We start from the raw sequence: 16,233 nt of genomic DNA on the forward strand, positions 1-16,233 counted from the left end.
TGAGGTTGGATGTATGACACTAAGAGCATGAGTTGTAGAATAGCCTTCAGAAAGGGAGAGAATACGCTGGGCGGAAGGTAATTGATGCTCACCTGTGCTAATTGCAAGGCCATCAACAACAGATGGGGTGCCCACATCTGTTCAGGCAAGTATGGGAACGTTCATAGGATAGCGGAGAAACAAAATGGAGTTGCAGCAGAGCTGTCATGTAGCAGTGATAAGAAGTCACGATGCTCCGGCCAGCGTGGTGTGTGGGACAGGGTTGATGGACCAGCTGGTCTTTTCCTGCTGTCAATGTTGTATGTTTGTATTATAAAGGGAGAAAGTATATACCTAGAGCTACGGTAAATCCTCCACTGAAGAAACAACTACCCAGTTGGTGTAGTTCATAGAACAGAGATAATCCATTGCTGCGGTTACCCCATAACGGAAATGTAATGCAGCGTTCTGTTACTCCTCCGGTCATATTGCTGCTTTGCTGGAATTTTTTAAATTCTCATCCTTGTTTTTAAATCCCTCCATGGCCTCCCCCTTCCCTGACTCTGTAACCTCCTCCAACCCTCCAACATCTCTGCGCTCCTCCAATTCTGACCTCTAGTGCATCCCCGATCTTCATCGCTCCACCACTGGCGGCCGTGCCTTCAGCTGCCTGGGCTCCAAGCTCTGGAATTCCCTCCCTAAACCTCGCCGCCTCTCTCTCCTCCTTTAAGGCAACTCCTTAAAACCTACCCCTTTGACCATCCGTTCTAATATCTCCTTATGTGGTTCGGTGTCAAATTTTGTTTGATAACGCTGCTGTGAAGCGCCTTGGGACGTTTTACTACGTTAAAGGCGCTATATAAATACAAGTTGTTGTTGCATTTGAAGTCTGTCATAAATAAAGATTATATATATTTTTTTTAATTATACATGCGTGGTCGTGTATGATTCGACAGGCTGAATCCAAATTATATTTAAAGACACAGCACGCATATCATTATTATTATTATTCATTATTATTCATTTTATTTTCAGGCAGTAATGAATTGCATGAGGGGGAAAATGACATAAATAAGCATCTTTGAAAGTTGCCAGTGGACAGTTGTAATTTAGTGAACAGTGTCAGCGGCACCTGGCATTTCAGTGTCGGCAACTGTTGTGATGTCAAACTTGGACAACCTCCCTGCTCCTGAAATTAATACATGGACCAATGGAGCCGGGAGCTAAATTTGTGATTTTATATTAAGTAACATCTTAAGTATGAGCTTATTTCAGCATTTGGAAACGGTCCCTTTCAGCTGCTCGCCAGTGCACAGCACACACCATGGTCTGTACGCTTCCACTTTTAGCTTTAAAAAGTATGATTTGAAATGGAGATTTTTTTCTTGGCTTTGCAGTAATAGTGCAGTCGAATGTATATTTTATATTGTTCCTACTTTTGTACAGTTGCTGCAATGTTTATTGAGACTTCTTGCGGAAACCCTCGACCTCATGTTCATGACGTGGATGTTCAGCGGCGGGTCGCATGTGTCATTTTTAAATTGAAAAAGTCTTTCTGTTTCTAGTCGCATCGCAAGTTTTCGGCCCCCAGACATGGGCACATGGGATTTCTTCCCCGTAAGAGAAGTTCCAGACACAGAGGGAAAGTGAAAACCTGGCCGAAGGAAGATCCCAGCCTGCCTGTGCATTTAACAGCTTTCCTGGGCTACAAAGCTGGCATGACTCATATATTGCGGGAAGTTCACAGACCTGGTCAGAGTAAGGATCTGGCTTATTCTATTCCTCTGTCCCTGTAATGTTCTGTCTGTGTAATGTTCTGTCCGTGTAATGCTCTGTGTAATGTGTCTATCTGTGTAATGTGCCTGTGTAATGCTCTGCTGTGTAATATGTCCGTATAATGTGTCTGTAATGCTCTGTCTGTGTAATGCTCTGTCTGTGTAATGTTCTGTCTGTGTAATGTTCTGTCTGTGTAATGTTCTGTCTATGTAATGTGTCTGTGTAATGTTGTGTCTGTGTAATGCTCTGTCTGTGTAATGTGTTTGTAATGCTCTGTCTGTGTAATGCTCTGTCTGTGAAATGCTCTGTCTGTGTAATGCTCTGTCTGTGTAATGTGTCTGTAATGCTCTGTCTGTGTAATGTTCTGTCTGTGTAATGTGTCTGTAATGCTCTGTCTGTGTAATGCTCTGTCTGTGTAATGTTGTGTCTGTGTAATGTGTCTGTGTAATGTGTCTGTGTAATGTATCTGTAATGTTCTGTCTGTGTAATGCTCTGTCCACGTAATGCCATGATGTCTGAAGTAATGCACCTCTGACAGTGCAGCACTCCCTCACAGGAGTGTCCGGCTGGATCCTGTGCTCAAGTCCCTGGAATGGGGCTCGAATCCACAACCTTCTGACTCAGAGGCGAGGGTGCTACCCATTGATCCATGACTGAAGGTTGTGGGTTCAAGTCCCACTCCAGAAACGTGAGCACAACATCTAGGCTGACATTCCAGTGCCGTGCTGAAGGAGAAACCTGTGCTTCATTTACAACAAATTGCTTTGAGGTGCCGTCACCTGTGATCCCACTACAGTACATAAAAACATAAGAAATAGGAGCAGAGTAGGCCATTTGGCCCCTCGAGCCTGCTCTGCCATTCAGTAAGATTATGGCTGATCTTCGACCTGAACTCCACTTGACTGCACTATCCTCATATCCCTTGATTCCATTAATATCCAAAAATCTAGCGATCTCTGTCTTGAATATACTCAAAGACTGAGCCTCCCCAGCCCTCTGGGGTAGAGGATGTCAAAGATTCACCACCCTCTGAGTGAAGAAATTTCTCCTCATCTCAATCTTAAATGGACCCTTATTCTGTGACCCCTGGTTCTAGACTCCCCAGCCAGGGGAAACATACTCCCTGCCTCCACCCTGTCAAGGCCTGTAAGAACTTTGTATGTTCCACTATTGTAACAGCATGTCTTCCAATACAACTGTGCCCGACCCCCTCAAAATGTCCAGGCTCAGGGTAATGTGCACATTGTTGGTGGGTGCTTGCACCAGTATTCGTGAAGCTGGGGCACCCGTTTGGTGGGGTGGGGGAGGGACGGGGGTCTGGAAAATGTGATGGCCTGCCGCCTTCTGGAGAATTGAGTGCAGATTTGAAATTGGCCCCTTATTAGGAAGGCTGATTTCACATGAGACTGGCCTGAAACACTCTAGTGGACCCCACTTCCACCAATGAAAAGTAGGGTGTATACAGTACTGTGGGGGCACTGGAAGCAGCACCAGTGGGAATTCCAGTGGGCAATGCCATCCTGGCAGTGCCATCTCCATGACTGTGGTCAGGCTACAACAACCACTTACTCCCTGAGGAATGGTAGCATAGTGGCTATGTTACTGATGATCTGGAGATGGGAGTTCAATCCCACGGCAGACGTGGAATTTAAATTCAGTTAGTTAAATAAATCTGGAATAAAAAACTAGTATCAGTAATGCTGACCATGAGGCTACCGGATTGTCGTAAAAACCCATCTGGTTCACTAATGCTCTTTAGGGAAGGAAATCTTCCACCCTTACCCGGTCTGGCTTAAATGTGACTCCAGACCCACAGCAATGTGGTTGACTCTTAACTGCCCTCTGCAATGGCCGAACAGGCCAATCAGGTGTAGAAACATAGAAACATAGAAAATAGGTGCAGGAGTAGGCCATTCGGCCCTTCGAGCCTGCACCGCCATTCAATAAGATCCCCTTTTTCTAGTCTGCCGCCATTCAGATAATATTCTGCCTTCGTGTTTTTGCCCCCAGAATGGATAACCTCACATTTATCCACATTATACTGCATCTGCCATGTATTTGTCCACTCATCTAACCTGTCCAAGTCACCCTGCAGCCTCTTAGCGTCCTCCTCACAGCTCACGCCTCCACCCAGTTTAGTGTCATACGCAAACTTGGAGATATTACACTCAATTCCTTCATCCAAATCATTAATGTATATTATAAAGAGCTGGAGTCCCAGCACTGAGCCCTGCGGCACCCCACTAGTAACTGCCTGCCATTCTGAAAAAGTCCCGTTTATCCCGACTCTCTGCTTCTTGTCTGCCAATCAGTTCTCTATCCACGTCATACACCAATCTCTTGTGCGGGACCTTGTCAAAAGCCTTTTGAAAGTCCAAATACACCATATCCACTGTGTAGGAAAACCTTCACCACACTGACTGCAGCGGATCAACTGGCAGCTCACCACCAGCTTCTCAAAGGCAATTAGGGATGGGTAATAAATGCTGGCATTGCCAGCGACGCCCACATCCCATGAACATTAAAAAAAAATTCCCAGCGATATGTCCAATAGACGTGATGGGGGCCCACCCCAAATCCCATCTCAATTTCCACCTCCGCAAATCTCCACCCACACCACATCTGCTGGAAGGCTGTGGACTTTCAGGGACCATATGCTATGCAGCCAAACGCAGCAGGCATTTTGTGTACAAGCAGCAATGTATACAGGTTATCCAGAACCACCCTTCGTCCAGAACCACTCCCGGCCACCGGGTGGTGCATGCGCAAAACTCCGACATGAACAAATTGAAGTCCTTCCCCGCTGCCGACTCCCGCAATCGCTGGCCTGACCCCAAAATCCACCGTCCCCCCCCCCCCTCACCCATGATCTCTCAGCTGCACTCCCAGCCCCAAGTTAGCCAGCCTCAATATCCCCTTGCTCAGTGCCTGTACCATCCAATTTAATGTGACCATCCCTCGTCCGGAAAAATCCCTTATCCAGAACGGGCCGGGTCCCGTGGGTTCCGGATAAGGGAGGCTCAACCTGGCTAATCCATCTACAGATATATGGATTAGCCTTCCCTCATCTGCACTTACCTCATTGAGTGATACAATGATAAGCAAACAGAAAACTGTTTTTCAATTGATTTTATGAAGCGGGCTCTTTTCTATCCGCACTGCGCTATTTTGCTGAGGTGTAGGGCAGATTTTTGAACGGAATATTTTAATATTACAGAGATTTCAAAACGAGAAGCAGTGGAAGCTGTTACTATAATTGATACTCCGCCACTGGTATTGGTTGGGATTGTTGGGTATGTGGAGACTCCCAGGGGACTGCGGACGTTTAAGACAATCTTTGCGGAACACATCAGTGACGAGTGCAAGCGGCGATTCTACAGGAACTGGTAGGAAGAATTTTCCTCTTTTTTATTTAATATCCCCTTTCTGAAGTTCATGTGTACAGATAGATCTGAGGGGGTGGCAGGTCAATAGAAGAAACACTGCAAATGTTCCCGCCCCTGCCTCGTCTGGCACCCCGAATCTCGCTGGGGGTACAGGCTGCTTGGACACAAGCTCCCTGGAAACCATTAGAAAGATCAAGGATCAGACGAGACCATTTGGCCCATCAAAATGTGTTGCTCTCCCATTCCAGCATCCATTTGCATTTTGAATCCCCCCCCCCTAATGTGTTTAACTGTTATCTCACTTGCCAGATTATTCTAAATGTTTACCAACCTTTGAGTGAAGAGCCTCCAGGCCCTTCTCTCTATCCCTTCCAGGCCTTGGATGGTTTCCTTGTGCTTTGAGGATCAACATTAGGACACGGTATTTGAGATCTGGAGGGCTGTGTGGCTTCAATGTGACGGCCTCAAGCTTATACTTTTCTAGAATCTGCTTTCAACTTAATTTTCACTAACTTACATTTATCTCTCTATTCCCATGGAACAGACTTAACTTGAAGTAATATTCTCGGCTCACTTTATCTTTACCATTCAATTCTTTACATATAACAATGTGGTTTACCCCCTTTCCCCTCCATTTTAATCATCTTTTTCTCTCTGGACTGTGGAGCTTCAGCATTCCTAATGCTCAGCGCATACACACATTTTGTTATGGGTCTCACAACTTGCATCAAGAACATCCACACTCTCACTGGATTTCCCAAGAACAAAGGACCAAGAGTCGGCCATTCATTCCCTCGAGTTCCGCCATTCCAATACATCATGGCTGATCTGTATCCTGACTTTTTTTTGCACAGGCACAGTTAGGCAGGACATTTGTGGGACATACAAAAATCCAAAAATGAACATTCATAAAGTAGGGTGAGCAAAGGCAACATCAAAGCTCACCTTATCTAGTGGACAGCGAAAGTATGTGCACCATTCTCCAAGGGCGAACTCTAGGGGATCGAAGCAGAACCAGAGGGGAAACTAACTTGTCACTTACAGATCAACTCTGGGAGGTTCCTCACCGACTTCACAAGACAAACAAGTTCCAGGAGACTGTGGTTACCTTCCTCAGGGACTTGTTGCGCCTCTTGGCTTTTGTGCGACCAACTAACTGCTTGTACCCAAGGCCGATCACCTGACACCTGTACACACGGCCAATCACCTGTACCTGTGACTGATCACCTGTACCTGTGACCGATCACCTGTACCTGTGGTCGATCACGTACCCACAGCTGATCACCTGTACCCGTGGCTGATCACCTGTACCCACAGCCGATCACCTGTACCCACGGCCGATCACCTATACCTGTGACTCATCACCTGTACCTGTGGCTGATCACCTGTATCTGTGACCGATCACCTGTACCTGTGGCTGATCACCTGTACCCATGGCCAATCACCTGTACCTGTGACTGATCACCTGTAACTGTGGCTGATCACCTGTACCTGTGACCAATCACCTGTACCTGTGACCGATCACCTGTACCTGTGGCTGATCACCTGTACCCACGCCCGATCACCTGTACCTGTGACTGATCACCTGTAACTGTGGCTGATCACCTGTAACTGTGACCAATCACCTGTACATGTGACCGATCACTTGTACCCGTGATAGATCACCTGTACCTGTGGCTGATCACCCGTACCTGTGACCGATCACCTGTACCTGTGGCTGATCACCTGTACCTGTGGTCGATCACCTGTACCTGTGGTTGATCACCTGTACCTGTGACCGATCAACTGTACCTGTGGTTGATCACCTGTACCTGTGGTTGATCACCTGTACCTGTGACCAATCACCTGTACCTGTGGTTGATCACCTGTACCTGTGACCGATCACCTGTACCTGTGGCTGATCACCTGTACCTGTGACTAATCACCTGTACCTGTGACCGATCACCTGTACCTGTGGCCGATCACCTGTATCTGTGGCCAATCACCTGTACCTGAGGTCGATCACCTGTACCTGTAAACAATCACCTGTACCTGTGAACGATCACCTGTACCTGTGACCGATCACTTGTACCTGTGGTTGATCACCTGCACCTGTGGTTGATCATCTGTAGCTGTGGCTGATCACCTGTACCTGTGACCGATCACCTGTACCTGTGGTCGATCACCTGTACCTGTGGCTGATCACCTGTACCTACGGCCAATCACCTGTACCTGTGACCGATCACCTGTACCTGTGGTCGATCACCTATACCTGTGGCTGATCACCTGTACCTGTGGTCGATCACCTATACCTGTGGCTGATCATCTGTACCTACGGCCAATCACCTGTACCTGTGACCGATCACCTGTACCTGTGATCGATCGCCTGCACCTGTGGTTGATCACCTGCACCTGTGGTTGATCATCTGTAGCTGTGGCTGATCACCAGTACCCACGGCCGATCACCTGTACCTGTGACCGATCATCTGTACCTGTGACCGATCAGCTGTGGCTGATCACCTGTACCTGTGGCTGATCACCTGTACCTGTGTGCGATCACCTGTACCTGTGACCGATCACCTGTACCTGTGGCTGATCACCTGTACCTGTGGCTGATCACTTGTACCTGTGAGCGATCATCTGTACCTGTGACCGATCACCTGTACCTGTGACCGATCACCTGTACCTGTGGCTGATCACCTGTACCTGTGACCGATCACCTGTACCTGTGACCGATCACCTGTACCTGTGACCGATCACCTGTACCAGTGGCAGTTCATCTGTTACCTGTACCCACGGTCAATCACCTGTTACCAGTATCCATGGCCGAACTTTTGTACCCACGGCCGATCGCCTGTCAATGTGCATCACAGTGCTCTGCCCAGTATTCCACTTGGGACCTCTTGATTTCTGCCCATAAATTGAGAGGACCCAACTGGAAAATCCAAGCTAACTTATTGATGGGACTTTTGGCATCATGACTTTGAACTGAGTAACTAGTTTATCTTCAATGTAACATATGCCACAGTACATGTCATATCTCCTTGTACAATTAGGTTTAAGAGCAAGAAGAAAGCCTTTACTAAATACAGCAAGAAATGGCAGGACGAAGCCGGGAAAAAACAACTGCAGAAAGATTTTGAATCCATGAAGAAGTATTGCAAGGTCATCAGAGTCATTGTTCATACTCAGGTGAGAATTCTTCTGTTTCTCCATTGTCCGTATTTATCTTTCCCATTTGTAGCCACTTATATTTATGCACCTTTTACAACAGGGAGCAGAGTAGGTACCAACATGATTTCAGAGGCAGCGCTGCTCTGTTAACTATCGAGCATATTCCATATTTAAGACAGAGTAGACAGCATCTTTTCAACTAGTGACTTGGCCGAGAATTGTTAGAGCTCACTTCAAGCTCTCATTGGGACGTCAAGCCTATGCTATTGTGTCTTAACCACTGTGGTAGAGATTCATAGTGAGCCGTAAGGCCTCAGCCCAGGCCTAGAATCTGAGCCACCAGCGGGCTACAGTACGATCTTACCAGTATTAGAAGAATCACTTTCTTCACATTTCAAAGCAACTTTTTGGTACAGTACTGACAAATTAAGTCACAAGGAAGTTAGATGTAGTAAAATCTACTTATATCAGGAATTTATACAAGGCCAGAATTTGCGGAGCGGATGACGGTGAGACTGACCGCAACTTTGGGGTTTGGAGCATGCGCAGCCGAATGCGGAAATCCTGAAGTTGCGGTCTGCCATTCACTGCTCCGCCACAGGCTGTGTGCCACCGCTTCCCCCAACCCCCCTCCCCCCCAACCCCCCACCAACACAGGGCCGGCAGTCAGCGAAATCTCTCAAATCAGGGAAACTGACAAAAACTGCGGCCATTTCGCAGTAATTACGCGGTTAAATTCCCCACTAAAAGTTAGACCCAAAGGGATTAGGTGTAACTAGGGCTTTAACCATGTAAACAAACGGTCAGCCTGACATCGGTAGTGGGTAAAATGATGGAATCAATTATTAAGGATGTCATAGCAGTGCATTTGGAAAGAGGTGACATGATAGGTCCAAGTCAGCATGGATTTGTGAAAGGGAAATCATGCTTGACAAATCTTCTGGAATTTTTTGAGGATGTTTCCAGTAGAGTGGATAAGGGAGAACCAGTTGATGTGGTATATTTGGACTTTCAGAAGGCGTTCGACAAGGTCCCACACAAGAGATTGATGTGCAAAGTTAGAGCACATGGGATTGGGGGTAGTGTACTGACATGGATTGAGAACTGGTTGTCAGACAGGAAGCAAAGAGTAGGAGTAAATGGGTACTTTTCAGAATGGCAGGCAGTGACTAGTGGGGTACCGCAGGGTTCTGTGCTGGGGCCCCAGCTGTTTACACTGTACATTAATGATTTAGATGAGGGGATTGAGTGTAGTATCTCCAAGTTTGCGGATGACACTAAGTTGGGTGGCAGTGTGAGCTGCGAGGAGGATGCTGTGAGGCTGCAGAGCGACTTGGATAGGTTAGGTGAGTGGGCAAATGCATGGCAGATGAAGTATAATGTGGATAAATGTGAGGTTATCCACTTTGGTGGTAAAAACAGAGAGACAGACTATTATCTGAATGGTGACAGATTAGGAAAAGGGGAGGTGCAAAGAGACCTGGGTGTCATGGTACATCAGTCATTGAAGGTTGGCATGCAGGTGCAGCAGGCGGTTAAGAAAGCAAATGGCATGTTGGCCTTCATAGCAAGGGGATTTGAGTACAGGGGCAGGGAGGTGTTGCTACAGTTGTACAGGGCATTGGTGAGGCCACACCTGGAGTATTGTGTACAGTTTTGGTCTCCTAACCTGAGGAAGGACATTCTTGCTATTGAGGGAGTGCAGCGAAGGTTCACCAGACTGATTCCCGGGATGGCGGGACTGACCTATCAAGAAAGACTGGATCAACTGGGCTTGTATTCACTGGAGTTCAGAAGAATGAGAGGGGACCTCATAGAAACATATAAAATTCTGACGGGGTTAGACAGGTTAGATGCAGGAAGAATGTTCCCAATGTTGGGGAAGTCCAGAACCAGGGGTCACAGTCTAAGGATAAGGGGTAAGCCATTTAGGACCGAGATGCGGAGGAACTTCTTCACCCAGAGAGTGGTGAACCTGTGGAATTCTCTACCACAGAAAGTTGTTGAGGCCAATTCACTAAATATATTCAAAAAGGAGTTAGATGAGGTCCTTACTGCTAGGGGGATCAAGGGGTATGGCGAGAAAGCAGGAATGGGGTACTGAAGTTGAATGTTCAGCCATGAACTCATTGAATGGCGGTGCAGGCTAGAAGGGCCGAATGGCCTACTCCTGCACCTATTTTCTATGTTTCTATGTTTCTATGTTATGGGCCCGAAAAACGAATTTTAATTTTGTGCAGTGTGAGATTGATCCATTTCAATAAAAAATTAAAAATGTTAATGTGATATATTCCTTACGACATCACAACACACAAGACTTCACAAGGTGGCTCCATTCCTTTTTTAGTCTTGTTGTAAACAGCAGAGGCTGCATTACTACAGTAGTCCACTAGATGGAGCAGTAGTCCACTAGGTGGAACCTCTATTACACTTCTCCCTCCTTAATGAAGAAGTAATTATAACAAACAATCATTATACATAACTTGCATGGTTATACATAACAAAAGATATGGACTTATTTACAAATCAAACTTAACCACTGGTTTTCTGTTTCGAAGAGGATACCTTCGCTCTCGAACAGAACCTTCCAAACTTGGTGTCGAACTTAGACTCATTCTAGGCTGATCCTGAGGAAAATTTTCCTCCAAGGGATGCCCTTGATTTACATTTAAACTCTCTACAACTTCAGACTGTTTGTCTGCCTGACTCGGACTCAGAATTAAATTCTGACTTTCTCTTGAACTTGTTTCTAGTACATTTGATGTAGGATATGGGACTGGTACTCTACTTGTAATAAGACTATCTGATGAGTCAGAACTAATCGAATCATTCCAACGTTCAACTCCTTCCACATCTGTAGGTAAAATATGATCAATGTGAACAAACCTAACCTGTCCATGATCAAACGTCTTGTGCAAGGATCACGTATCTTCACCACTCTTCCTGGTAACCACTTTAACCATTTATGGTGATGGTTCTTCACTCTAACCTTCTGGTTAAATTTCACACTTCTCTCTCTTACTCTACCTCTACCATGATTCTCTTTACAATTACTGGCATTGAGAGTGCGTGAAGCAAAAGCAATTAGTCTCTCCTCCCCACTATGTAGTACATGAGAGATCACTGCCCCAACTCCATACGGAGAGGCGTCACATGCTAGCTTGATCTCCTTAGATACGTAATAGTGAACTAACATGGTGCTCTCTACCAATTGGCTTTTACACTCCTTAAATGCTGCCTCACATTCTTCTGACCATTTCCACTGGACCTGTTTTTCAACAGCTCATTCAGTGGATGAAACACTGTAGCCAAATTTGGTAGGAAAAACTATTTTTTTTAAATTGTTAAAATTTAAAAGTTAGAATGTTCAGAGCTTACCCACTTGTTTACTGTCTCTGAGAATTCTGCCTTTTGATTGGCTTACACAGCTTATTGATGTCATAGCACCTCGCACGAGGGGATTCCCAATATACTCCGTTGATTTGAATTGAATGTTGGAAAACCAGAACTTCTCGACACAGAGATTGCGAGATTTTTGTGCGATGCGTACTCTGGGGCCACGGCAAATGCCTTCGCTCTGCTGCGGACCACAAATTCCACTGCAGTTAGTGCAATTCATAAATGCAATGACAATCATTCATAATTTAAAGAAAAAGAAAAACTTGCATTTATTTGGCACCTTTCACAACCTCAGGACGTCCCGAAGCACTTCACAGCCAATGAAATACTTTTGGAGTGTAGTCACTGTTGTAATGTAGGAAACGTGGTAGCCAATTTGCACACAGCAAGCTCCCACAAACAGCAATGTGATAATGACCAAATAATCTATTTTTTTAATGTAGATTGAGGTATAAATATTGGCCAGGCCACTAGGGATAACTTCCCTGCTCTTCTTTGAAATAGTATCCATGGGATCCTTTACGTCCACCTGAGAGGGAAGACGGGGCCTCAGTTTAACGACCCATTTGAAAGACGGCACCTCCGACAGTGCAGCACTCCCTCAGCCTAGGAGTGTCAGCCTAGATTTTGTGTTCAGGTCTCTGGTGTGGACCTTGAACCCACAACCTTGTGACTCTGAGGCGAGAGTGCTGCCCACTGAGCAATGGCTGACACTGTTATCAGTACCATTATTAATAGCAAAATTACAAATTTTAGCTAAATGGTTAAAAACGTAGTTCCTCGCCGGCATTGTATTTAAAATTCAGATTCCAACTCTTACATTTTATGCTAAATGTTCAGTGAATATGATCAGCTGCCAATTGTCATTTGGCCACTGTTTATTGTTATTTTTATTCTGAACTTGTGCTCACAAATTTTAGATAAATACAGCACAAACTTGAAAAAATGTATTTCAGATTAGCAAAGGCACTGATTAGCTATTGGGATTTTCTGATTTCCTGCCTGCGTTACATGGATACATATAGTTTTGCTGAGCGGCTAATGGATACCGATCAGAAGACTTTAAAAAAAAACTTAGATCAGTTCTAAATCTGCCTGCTGCATGTATTATTAAAAATGTATTATTGTGCCAGGCATTGCCGGACTAATGCCTCAATATTCAGGAGAGTGGGCCAGGGAGGATAAAATCAGGAGATATTCTACACTTCAGAAACCGTGGGATGGGATTGGCCATAAAAGTAACTCTGATGTAAGCATCTATCACAACATTGAAATACAGTCCACAATTAGTATGTTGCAATATGTCTGCTGTTTGACTTTTCTCATTGAAGTTGTCGACCATCTTATAGCTAGAACAAGGGATAGAGCCAAGTTTCATCGAGTAACTCATTCAGTTTTTGCCGGTTCATGTTGTTCTTCTGGATTAGAATGGTTTACCATGTTAATCATTTTCCCTTTATTTTTCCATGAACCTTACTATATATAGTAATAACAGTAACAGCTTATAGCACCTCAACTGTGCTAAAACATCCCAAAACACTTCACATAGGTGAAAATTATTGGGCTCCATGCAATAGTGGGAGTGGCAAAGGTTGGTGAGCAAAGGCATTATCAACGAGGCAGGTTTTGAGGAGGCTTTTGAAGGAGGGAAAAAGATAGTGTGGTGGAAGGTGTTCGGGACAGCATTCCACAGTTAAGGCTGAAGGTGGAATGGAGAGTGGGGAGGGGGGGGTGGGGGTGCGGTTTACAAAGCAGGTTAACGTTGGGAGAGCGACAGGATCATAGAAAGAAAAAAGCAAAACTTGCATTTATATAGCGTCTTTCACGACCACCGGACGTCTCAAAGCACTTTACAGCCAATGAAGTACTTTTGGAGTGTGGTCACTGTTGTGATGTGGGAAACACGACAGCCAATTTGTGTACAGCAAGCTCCCACAAACAGCAATGTGCTAATGACCAGATAATCTGTTTTGTTACATTGATTGAGGGATAAATATTGGCCAGGACACCGGGGATAACTCTCCTGCTCTTCTTTGAAATAGTGCCATGGGATCTTTTATGTCCACTTGAGAGAGCAGACGGGGCCTCGGTTTAACAACTCATCTGAAAGACGGCACCTCCGACAGTGCAGCACTCTCTCAGTACTGCACTGGGAGTGTCAGCCTAGATATCTGTGCTCAAGTCCCTGGAGTGAGAGTTTGGACCCACAACCTTCTGACTCAGAGGCGAGAGTGCGACCCACTGAGCCACGGCTGACACTAAATAGGGCTGAATTAAGATTGCAGAGGAAAGGAGCGTGAGAGATTATTAGATTCGGACAACGATTTTGAAATCAATGCATTGGGAATAGGAAGCTTATGATGGGCTGAATACAGAAAGTTGGCAAAAAGAGCATGGAGATGACAGGGCACAAATAATGCAGGCTCTTACAGTCAGGAAGTGAATTGTTTCTCTGCCAGTAATAAGGGTGAGTGATCAGTGAGCGATTCTCTGAGCACCTGACGGATCTCATCACACATATGACTAACAGATTCAGACTGTACCACAACTTTATAGCCGCAAGGTTGTGAAGCAAGTATGCTAATTACTATACTGCTGAGCCACACTTTATTTTTATACTTTTGTTTGGAGACAATCCCTGCCAGATTGAGCATGTACTGACAGAATATGATACCGAGGGGCGAGGGAGAGGGAGGATCTTTATATTGCTGCAAGCTGAGTGGAATGTCCAATCTTGCAAAGGCTCGGAATTTCTGCGCCTTACCCTCTCAGGAACTGGAATCTTTAAGCTGTAACTTAAATTAACTTTTTGCCCTCATCCAACTTCTTTTGTCTCCATTTATTCTTTTCAAAATGGCGATGGTAACATTTTATGCCAGGACAAATCTGAAGCTAGCTTTATACTATGGATTCACTTCCACCAGGGAATGTTCTTGTATGGCTAGGAATCATTCCACTTTTACCTTTAATAACCATGGTTATTATGGACCATCAGGAAGGTCCCCAAGGAAATGCTTGTGCTTTTTCTGTAGGTTGGATTCAAATTGGTATCTTCAGGGAAATAGGCGATAATTGTAAAGATCAATCTGAAAGCTTGTTCATTCTGACCTTGTTACATAGAAACATAAAAACATAGAAACATAGAAAATAGGTGCAGGAGTAGGCCATTCGGCCCTTCGAGCCTTCACCACTACTCAATATGATCATGGCTGATCATTCATCCTCAATACCCCTTTCCTGCTTTCTCTCCATACCCCTTGATCTCTTTAGCCGTAAGGGCCACATCTAACTCCCTTTTGAATATATCTAACGAACTGGCCTCAACAACAATACAGAAAGTGGTAGAGAATTCCACAGGTTCACAATTCACTGAGTGAAGAAGTTTCTCCTCATCTCGATCCTAAATGGCTTACCCCTTATCCTTAGAATGTGACCCCTAGTTCTGGATTTCCCCAACATCGGGAACATTCTTCCTGCATCTAACCTGTTCAATCCCATCAGAATTTTATATGTTTCTATGAGATCCCCTCTCATTCTTCTAAATTCCATTGAATACAGGCCCAGGCGATTCAATCTTTCTTCATATGTTATGTACCGCAGCTCAGTCCCCATACCTGCCTCTGAACTTTCTCTGAATTTACATTCGATAGGATTTAAGAAAATTCAATTCGAAGATCTAACCTCAAATCCTCTTTCCTTTAACATTCATAATCTGACTTCTCATTTTTGATAATCTGCACCTAATTGGCTGTGAAGCACTTTGGGATGTCTTGAGGTCGTGAAAGGCGCTATATAAATAAATAAAGAAAGCAAGAAAGACTTGCCTTTATATAGCGTCTTTCACAACCACCAGACGTCTCAAAGCGCTTTACAGCCAATGAAGTACTTTTGGAGCGTAGTCACTTTTGTAAAGGGTTAACCGCAGCAGCCAATTTGCGCACAGCAAGCTCCCACAAACAGCAATGTGATAATGACCAGATAATCTGTTTTTTGATTATGTTGATTGAGGGATATGCTAAAATGCAACTTCCTTCTTCTTAACAGGATCATCTGTGGTCAGGATGTACCGTTCTATAGATTGCATTGATCAAGGGGATAGACTAAAGACGACCAAAGATCCTACATTACCATCTAGTCAACTGAAATATCTAGGCTGAATGTAGGGGGCTGACCACAGAGAGAAAACATAGAGGAGATGAGGAACAAAATCCCTTTAAATTAAATGCTTAGATCATGGTACTGCTGTCAATTGACCTCATAACATGTTTTCGCCATTAGATGAAACTGCTGCCTCTGCGTCAGAAAAAGGCCCACATCATGGAAATCCAACTGAATGGAGGAACCATTGCGGAGAAAGTGGACTGGGCACATGAGAAACTGGAAAAACACATCCTGGTGAACACTATCTTTCATCAAAATGAAATGATAGATATAATCGGTGTCACCAAAGGAAAGGGATTCAAAGGTAACTCAGATATGCGTTCACCCTCCAGGATTCTGCTGCGATCTTTAGATTTAATATGAAAGACAATCGTCCCAT

The 16,233-nt window shown here is 44.9% G+C and overlaps 1 protein-coding gene across 1 annotated transcript in view; it reads left to right on the forward strand.

Moving 5' to 3' along the window:
• The first annotated feature begins 1,222 nt into the window (after positions 1–1,222).
• The window catches only part of LOC139280503 (large ribosomal subunit protein uL3-like), a 52,148-nt gene continuing 37,137 nt past the window's right edge, over positions 1,223–16,233 (forward strand). Inside the window, exons 1-5 of the mRNA XM_070899985.1 lie at positions 1,223–1,306; positions 1,545–1,737; positions 4,973–5,141; positions 8,177–8,312; positions 15,972–16,158. Of these exons, the coding sequence (XP_070756086.1) occupies positions 1,304–1,306; positions 1,545–1,737; positions 4,973–5,141; positions 8,177–8,312; positions 15,972–16,158 (688 nt within the window). The 5' untranslated portion in view covers positions 1,223–1,303. The remainder of the gene's footprint in view (positions 1,307–1,544; positions 1,738–4,972; positions 5,142–8,176; positions 8,313–15,971; positions 16,159–16,233) is intronic.

This window comes from Pristiophorus japonicus, chromosome 15, assembly GCF_044704955.1.
Source record: "Pristiophorus japonicus isolate sPriJap1 chromosome 15, sPriJap1.hap1, whole genome shotgun sequence".
Taxonomy (NCBI): domain Eukaryota; kingdom Metazoa; phylum Chordata; class Chondrichthyes; family Pristiophoridae; genus Pristiophorus; species Pristiophorus japonicus.